This window comes from Ostrea edulis, chromosome 6 (assembly GCF_947568905.1).
Source record: "Ostrea edulis chromosome 6, xbOstEdul1.1, whole genome shotgun sequence".
Classification (NCBI taxonomy): Eukaryota; Metazoa; Mollusca; class Bivalvia; order Ostreida; family Ostreidae; genus Ostrea; species Ostrea edulis.
In genome coordinates this window covers 44361186-44370195 of record NC_079169.1, presented here as the reverse complement: position 1 = coordinate 44370195, position 9010 = coordinate 44361186, and the positions used below count along the sequence as shown (strand labels likewise).

Sequence of the window (9010 nt, the reverse complement as noted above, 5' to 3'; positions counted from 1 at the left end):
TATAATAAGGTATGATATGAGATTCAGGGTGGTACATTTATGTGCATACATGTACCTTGTATCTCCAATTGAAAATTGATTGCTTTAAATCAATTTCAACATTATGAATATCCTACAAAAGTAAAACATAATGATTTTAAAGTTTAAAAAACACATTGTTTCACTCCTGAAACCTTGACCTCACATGGATATATATTGGTATTTAGTGTTGGTAGGTTTTGGTTCTTTTTGGGTGGATTTTGGATAATGTAGTGAATTTCAGTTAGTTGTAGCACAGTAACATGGAGTGAGCTTGCTTGCTTCCTGATATCTAGTCAATCACTTTTTAAGACATACATATTTTTCAAACTTGCATTGCACATATTTGTTTACATTTTTGGTAGGAGTGTTTTATATGCTCACTATATATGTCATCTTCATATATAGATGTGTAATTGTTTGCAAAAAGAAGAGACATCTAAATTCCTAATAAAAATGATAATTACATTTAAATCATAATTGTGCACTTCATGTACTTTTTACATGCAAAATAATTTCATATAATTATATGGTTTTTGTATTTTCTGTCCATATCTGTAAGTCTGTCTGTCACAAAGTCTTAAATTGTGCATTAAAATGCTTCTCCTCCTGTATGGATTATCTGATAAACTTGAAACTTTGTACAATGCTTCATTGCCATTTGCAGATGTGCACATTGTTGGGAGAGGATTTATTGTTATCCTAAAAGTTATAGTGGTTCGATCCAAGAGGGATGCGGGTGTAAAATAGCTTGTGACCATTTCTCCTAGTTGCAAACATATTGCAGAGTCTTGAATTTTTTTTTATTTTTTTTTTATACTATACTTTATTATCATTTAATGATTAGATTTCTCTGACCCAGGAATCTAATATTTTCCTAAAATCTACAGTGGATCAAAAACATGTATTTTAAGTGTTGTTTTTTTTTTTTTTTTTACCCTTTATTGAATAATCTTTGTAAAATTGCATGTGCAAAAGTAAAGATGCTTTGAAAATTCAATTACAAAATTAAACATTTCACTGGTTTGTTAAGGTACTCACTACACTAAAGCTTTATGACACTATGTTACAAGATGGCGATTTAAATGTTTTGGGAAAGTATTTGTATTGATCGATTTATTCGTCTATAACACCATAGCTAAGTGGTTAATTAATAAAGCATTGGGCAAGAGAGAGAGAGAGAGAGAGAGAGAGAGAGAGAGAGAGAGAGCATTGGGCTGGTGAACTACAGATCTTGAGCTCAAATCCACCAGTCTTTTGTTCATGTGTTGAAATAATATTTTTGAAAATCATGTTTTTATCCAAATTTGCATTTTTTGCTGTTTTTGGCATACACACTTATTGTATATCATCAGATCTTTTTTAAAATATTAAATCTATTTGTACTGATTTGAGAAACTATTTCCCGGTGTAGTGAGCCACCTTAAATGTAAACATAAAAAGACTCCAGTCTTTGTTTACATAACACAGAATGAAGGCTAAAATATTGCTTTTATTCCTGCATCCAGAAGGTTAAAATTTTGGCTGTGAACACAGATTCAGTTATACTTTTCATGTTTAACATTTAAAAAAATGAGAACAAAATTAAAAAAAAACAAAAAAAAAAAAACGTAAACGTCCTGTTTGAGAATTTTTCACTTGTATGGAGACGTCACCATTGCCAGTGAAGGGCTGCAACATTTAGGTCTATGCTCGGTGCTTATGCCCCTTTGAGCAGGGGTGGATTAATATTGTGTCACACATTTAGGTAATGTCATATAACTGTAAACAATGTCTCTAGAGGATTTGGGTGTTGCTCAACCGGAAATTTAATAAATGAATGCATAAGATTGGATCATACTTCTTTTTGGACTAGAACATCCAGGACTGAACTTTCTTAGGGTCGAGATGTCTGTTAACCGTTTATTCGTATTTACCTGTCAAAGTCTTTTTGACGCTTCAGGTATAGGAGAAAGTACTTTGACTTTAGAATGAATGTGATTGTCAGAGGGAGAATGATGGACCGAAGCATGCATTTTGTAAAATGATTCTTGTGTTGTTAAATCTTCGAGAATCTTGTTGGAGATGTCTGATTCGGTTCACGAAACAACTTAGCATCATCTAGCAGTAACAGATTTCACCGTAAGCACTTAATTAACACTAATTTTAATATATGGTAAACAATTTGTAAAGTCTGTAAGCTAGGCTATTCCAAAATTCCACAACATATCAGAGGAACCGGTAATTTAGCCTGTACATAATGATAAGAGTAGGGGTATATACCACACACCCCTAATAAAAGCACTGGGATTACTGAATCAGAATGACAATTGGGGTGGGGACGATAAAAGCAGAATTTTCGAATTATTTTGAAGCGAAGTTTTGAGTAAGAAATGGTGCCATTCCTTTTGGGTTATTTTTTTCATTGGGGATGGTACCATAGGGCCTACTATTATTATTACAGACAAAAATACCGGTTCCTGTGAATATTCACACCTGACGACCTGTAAAGGGTTGTAAATAGAGAATGTGAACAGCTGCATGTAAATAAGTTAGTGTTCTAACTGCATAATTTAATACCGTTCAATTTTATTCTAATATTTTTGTGATAGGGTTATATGTATACAATTGAAATTGCATGGGAAAGAGTTTAGTAATGCAGAGCTCTAATATAATTTAATTTCTCATGTTGTTTAGACATTTATCCATTAACACATGTATAGGTCTACATAATTTAGGAATGTAATTACTAGATATAAAGTTAATGTCATTCCTTAGCTTGCAAGTACATTCTTAAGAATCATGACAAACAACACTCTTTAAGATACAATTTTCTGCTTTATTACTATATTCATGGGATAAAAGTCCCCATCCTGTGTTTTATTTGGGATATTTATTCCCATTCATGCTCAAATAGGATATTCACTGCCATTTCATGTTCATTATGGGACATTTCCTCCTATGGGACATTGTATCCCATTTTGAATTTAAATATGGGAGTTAAAATCCTATGGGAGAAATTATATTTTTTCTCCCATGGGATTTTTGGTAGGAGTGAAAAATCCCCCAAGTGGGATTAAAAATCCCTCCAAAATCCCATGGGATTTTTTGATTTCAGGTGAAATATCTTAAAAACTACAATAGTTACAAGTGTAAATGTTGGTGCATGTCTTGTGGACATAAAATCCCATCTTTTTTTGTAAAGGGTTTATTTGTATCCTTAATAAAAGGGTTGGCGAAACTCCGGACTTTTGTCGTGTCCAGAGTTAAATGTCGCACTGTTCTTGGTACTTGTATTCATAGATCCCTGCTTGGGCCGGCATCTATTCATTTATAAGTTGACATGAGGTATGAAGACTCCTGCTTGGGCCGGTGTCTTTCGGCATTTTTACCTTTACGTTATAGTTACATGATTGCATCTGCTGTATTAGTTTCAACTAATTTTGGGTGTTCTATTAGGATATTTCTAGTCCTCTCCAAAGTGATGGTACATGTATATCAGGGTCATAACGTTTGTGCCTCTCGCCAATGCTTGGCCTTTTGTGGGGTAGGAAAGACTCATCTTTCCTAGGGAAGACTCATCTTTCCTTGTGGGACTGGTGACCCCTTACAAGGCCAAGTTGGTGGAATTTTACCATAACTTTACATTTGTATTTGTCGTAGTTAGAATTTTTCTAGTCATAATACTTTTTCTCAATTTGTACTTTACATGTATTTTGTATACATGTTGGTATCGTAATTTACATGTATTTTGTTTTACATGTTTGTATTGTATTTACATGTATTTTAGTAAAATTTTTGGCAATTTCAGTCGGTGTTTGTTTTGTATATGAAGGAGGAAAGCATACATGTAAGTTATGCACATAACTGTTTTTATGTGGGACGACTGAATTTGGTTTTATGATTTTATAACTGTTATGTGGATGACATTTTTAATGATCTTTTGTTTCCCATTGGTCACCCCAATTAACTTAGATCCTGTGGGCACTTCCAGATTTAATCCCATTATGTAACCTCCCGATTAGCGAGGTTTCCTGGCCGCTGATTGGTCGAGGCCTTCGTAATCAGCGGCAGTCTACTTCACACTTAGCGTCCTACGACAGTCATCGTCTTACTCTCAGCTTTGTCTTCAATTTTCCGCCCACCTACCCCTTCAACTCCCTTATTTCTGTTAGAATTTTTCTAGTCACATACTTGGGACTGGTGACCCCTTACAAGGCCAAGTTGGTGGAATTTTACCATAACTTTACATTTGTATTTGTCGTAGTTAGAATTTTTCTAGTCATAATACTTTTTCTCAATTTGTACTTTACATGTATTTTGTATACATGTTGGTATCGTAATTTACATGTATTTTGTTTTACATGTTTGTATTGTATTTACATGTATTTTGTTATACATATTTGTATTCCTTTTATAAAAATTTTACCTCAGTATTGAGTAAAATTTTTGGCAATTTCAGTCGGTGTTTGTTTTGTATATGAAGGAGGAAAGCATAAATATGCATTGTATAATTTCCCTTTCATATATGTTAGAGTTATCGTTCTTTGTGAAGTCTTGTGAGCTATCTTCCCCAAGTAAAAATCTTTTGTATGATGAGTTATCTCCCTCATTTTCTCGTGCAAGTCTGGGAGTTTGCCATTACAACTCCACATGTGAAGATATGATGTTTTTTCCTTCTTTCATACAAGTTTTGCATCAATTCGTGGCCTTATACCATGTAAGTTTTAAGTAATACTTGTGTATATTCATGTCTATTACTTTGTAAAGTTGTTTCGGTTATTATTTATAGCATTTTTATGTTTTGAAATTATTTTCACCCGATACCTTGTGTAAAATTGAAGTCACTAGAAATTATAGTAACTGTAATTCATTTTACTTATGCTTTATAGTAAATTTAATCTCATATTGTGGTAAAGTTTAAGTAAGCAACATCTATGGAACGCTGTTATTGTCTTCTTTCGTATGACAGTTTATATATATATATATATATATATATATATATATATATATATATATATATATATTGTCTCAGTTATTTACTCACTTACTCGCTCACTTGAGTCATTCTTACTCCATTCATTCAACTTGCCCATGCATAATAAATGTGGAACAATTCACTGTGTTGTGACTATTGTGAGGTAAACCTCTGACAGCATACAAACCTTGAAAAGTTCCTCCGTTGGATCAAAGCATGCCGGCGTCTACACGATCAGCTTAATGCTCAGAGGATAAATAAACATAGAACAGTTTGTTCAAAGGTATGATGACCTAATATTTTTATGTTTTAAGGGAATTACTTAATGGAATTGACGCTATTTATGACGTGTAAGACTAGGCTATATTTTCCATGCAAATTCGGGAAGGCTGCATTAGAAATGAGTGTATGGCAGTATGCATGGTCTAGGCCTATTTTTCTTTGAAAGAGAAAAAAGGGGTCGTTTTATTTGATGTAGAAGAATACGTACAACATATGTTTCAAGCCAGGATGGATATTTATATTATTTTGTTTTGCATGCCTAACATTAAGAAATATCAATACATAGGTCATTCAGGGAATTACAGTGACAGTTATTTACAGGTACAGGTATATAAAGGTACAGTGACAAAGATCCTAAGTATTGTTATTTTCCCAAAATATTTACAGCATTTTATAGAAGGTAATGGACCAACTCTTCAATATCCTGACCCAACACCAGCTGATAGCTCCATTCTACGACCAGCAAGACCAGTTCGCAAGCGCAGTCTTAGTCTGAGTGAAAATCAGACTGTCATCAAAGAAGATAATTGTGAGGTAAAGTCCTGCATTTAAACTGCATACACACAGAACCCTGAAAGTGTTTAAATACAGATTTTGTAATAATAAGACAAACTAGTATGTGTGGGTTAATTGAAAATAATTTTTTTAAATTTAGTACAATGGATGTAGAAGGCAATGTACAGGACGAGGAAGATGATTTAAACAAGATAAACAACAGTGACAACATTGCTGTATAAACAGAAGACCTTGTAAGCAAACATTTGAAAGGTTTTGCTAACATTTAATTGTGTACATTTTGATTGGCAAGAAATGGTTTTCCATAGGTTTTGAAAAAAATACACAAATTTTCAAGCATTAAAATATGAATGGCAGGTCAGGCCATATCCTCTCTACAAATTTATCTTTTTGTGTATACACAACAAAATCATAAAATGTACCACCTGTGATTAAGAGTTGACCCTGAACTTGTGCATAATATGTTTGAGTGTTTTTCAATGTAATGAGGTCATTGTCTTGTTCAAACAGAATTCTTTGAAATTGTCGTATGCTTCTGTGATTGTTTTTCAATGTAATGAGGTCATTGTCTTGTTCAAACAGAATTCTTTGAAATTGTCGTATGCTTCTGTGATTGTCATATTCCTAGCTGAGTAAGGACACTTAATTTCCGATATGCCACACTGGCCATTGTCACATACCTTACCATCCAGAGTTGCCCCTAATTTAAAAATGGAAACTGTTTGTTTATGACAAGCCCACATGAATAGGTACTCTTGTAGGTATCTAGACTTCGCATCTTTTTCATGATTTTACCATAATCCAAAGAGGGGACTGCAATCTTCTTTAAGCTAAACAAGTGCTTAAGAATTTGTCATAAGGTGTCGACTTTCTTTGCAGAATTTTTCCAGAATTGGATGCAGTTAGCCGCTTTTGTCGTTCATTGTACCACTGTGCAGACTTGCATTGTTCTCCAGTGTTATTTTCAATTTCAACAGGATCACATTCTGTGTATTATTGATCATCGTCGCAAGCCACGGATGAAACGTACGCTCATCTTCCGTTTCACCCTTGGCTCTCTGAGTGACAATTTCTTCGTTTCTCATAAATATGCATGACGTGATTCGGCCAATCGCCGAGCTTCCGAGTAAGACTTAATCGGAGATTTAAACTGTTTATAGAATGCGATTATATTACTCTGACCAATCAGAACGCTTGATCTTCCACTAACAAACGCAAATTCATTGTGTACACGTGTGTTTAACATTGGCAGTTATGAAGGTGCGTATATGAGGATCATAGTGATGTTTTTCTGTCACTAAGAAAAGGCGGTGAGAAGTCTTTATACTACTGGGTGTTTCTAATGAAATATTCGGAGACTAATGACGACGAGTGTTGTGTATTAGTAATTAACCCCCCACCCTTCCCATCTTTTGGAACAAGTGGACATATACAAGAATAAACCGCGAAACTGTTCAAATGTCATCAATCTGTAGGACTTTTGTTTACTATAATTTCGGTGCAAAAAGAACACGTTTTCATTGCATTTCATTTAACGGATTACGTCATTCTCCTCAAACATATTTATGAGAAACGAAGACACTGTCACGCAGAGGAGCGTACGTTTCAGCCGTGGCGTGCGACGATAATTACTGATTTAAAAGTGGCAAAGGGACAGGGGCTTTGTGAAATATATCTGTATTTCCACAACCATCTGAATTTGCTGGCTGAATTTCTTTAATATTTTTTGTCTGAAAAAATACATATGTATTTTACTATTTTGAATAATTTTGAGAAAGAACATTTCGTACTTTTATGGGTTTCCGGGATTGATATGTTGGCAATGGCCACTGAACTCCACATGTTAAGGGAAAAAGAAAAACAGTATAGACACCATCTGCAAATTAGAAAAAGAGCTGAAAGACCACCAATCATCTGAAGATCAGAAGCCAACATTTGTAGTTGATGAAGTGCTTAGAAGAGAGGGAAAGTTGAAAAATGTATTCAGATTTTACACCGGGATTGCATACATTAGATTTGCAGGTCTTTTGACATTTTTGATACCTGATGATTGATTGTATATTGTTTAACGTCCCTCTCGAGAATATTTCACTCAGATGGAGACTGCCGGTGAAGGGCTGCAAAATTTCGGCCTATGCTCGGCGCTTACGGCCTTTGAGCAGAGAGGGATCTTTATCGTGCCACACTTGCTGTGACATGGGACCTCGGTTTTTGCGGTCTCATCCGAAGGACCGCCCCATTTAGTCGCCTTGTACGACGAGCAAGGGGTACTGAGGATCTTCTCTAACCCGGATCCCCACGGGATTGGTACCTGATGAATCTTCAGTAAATTATGAATTTGTCACTACAGGATGAACTATTTCTAACATTATGTAGACTGAGACATAGTTTGGTCTTAAAGATCTATCAGTAAGATTTAAACGATCACTAGTCATCAGGAATTGTATTCGGTGTTTGAATTTCACTTATGTATTTTAAGATGGGACAACTTTGTATTAGGCCACATCGTGATATAATAATTCATAAAATGCCAATAGATTATTAACAAGATTACCCCCACAACTTCAGTAATTATTGATGGAACTGAATTTAGAAAGCAAGCACTATGTGAACTTGGTTTGCCAAGTCAGCTTTATAGTGATTATAAGTCTGGTACTATTTTAAAGGCATTAATTGGTTGTGATCCAGTGGTTTCGTGATATTTGCATCGGCATTGTTCACATGATGTATATCAGATCAACAAATCTGTGAACAATCTGGATTTTATAATGTTATTGAAACACTCAAGTTGAAGGGTTATGTAAAAGATGGTGATGCTGTCATGGCTGATAAAGGCTTTACTATTAAGGAAGAATGAAGTAAACTTAATTTGCTGCTGAATATTCCACCAATGACTTCATGAACATCACAAATGTCAGTTTCAGATACCTTACTTATTGAAAAGATTGCAAAGCATCGTGTGTATATTGAAAGATTAATTGTTAAAATTAAAAGATATAGGATACTTTCTGTGCGCATATCAACATCACTGTTAAAAAATATTAACAAAATTTGGACTGTATGTTGTCTCTTGACTTTATTCCATGATGTTTTTGTAAAAGATTGTAAGGCCTAAAATAAAATCGCTGTGTTTCTGCTAACCCAACCAACCCCAAGTTATACTCTCCCCAGAGTCTTTTTAACATATTGTTTAAGAGATTTCTGAAACATTGTTTTGGAGTTTAACACTTTATTATT

General features: G+C 34.3%; 1 protein-coding gene across 1 annotated transcript; it reads left to right on the top strand.

Moving 5' to 3' along the window:
* Positions 1–3340: 3340 nt before the first annotated feature.
* Positions 3341–6260, top strand: LOC130047278 (uncharacterized). The gene is made up of 5 exons (XM_056141910.1): positions 3341–3345; positions 3457–3484; positions 5154–5258; positions 5645–5791; positions 5913–6260. The coding sequence occupies exons 1-5, from the start codon at positions 3341–3343 to the stop codon at positions 5952–5954; spliced, it is 327 nt and encodes a 108-aa protein (XP_055997885.1). The 3' UTR covers positions 5955–6260.
* The last annotated feature ends 2750 nt before the right edge of the window (positions 6261–9010 follow it).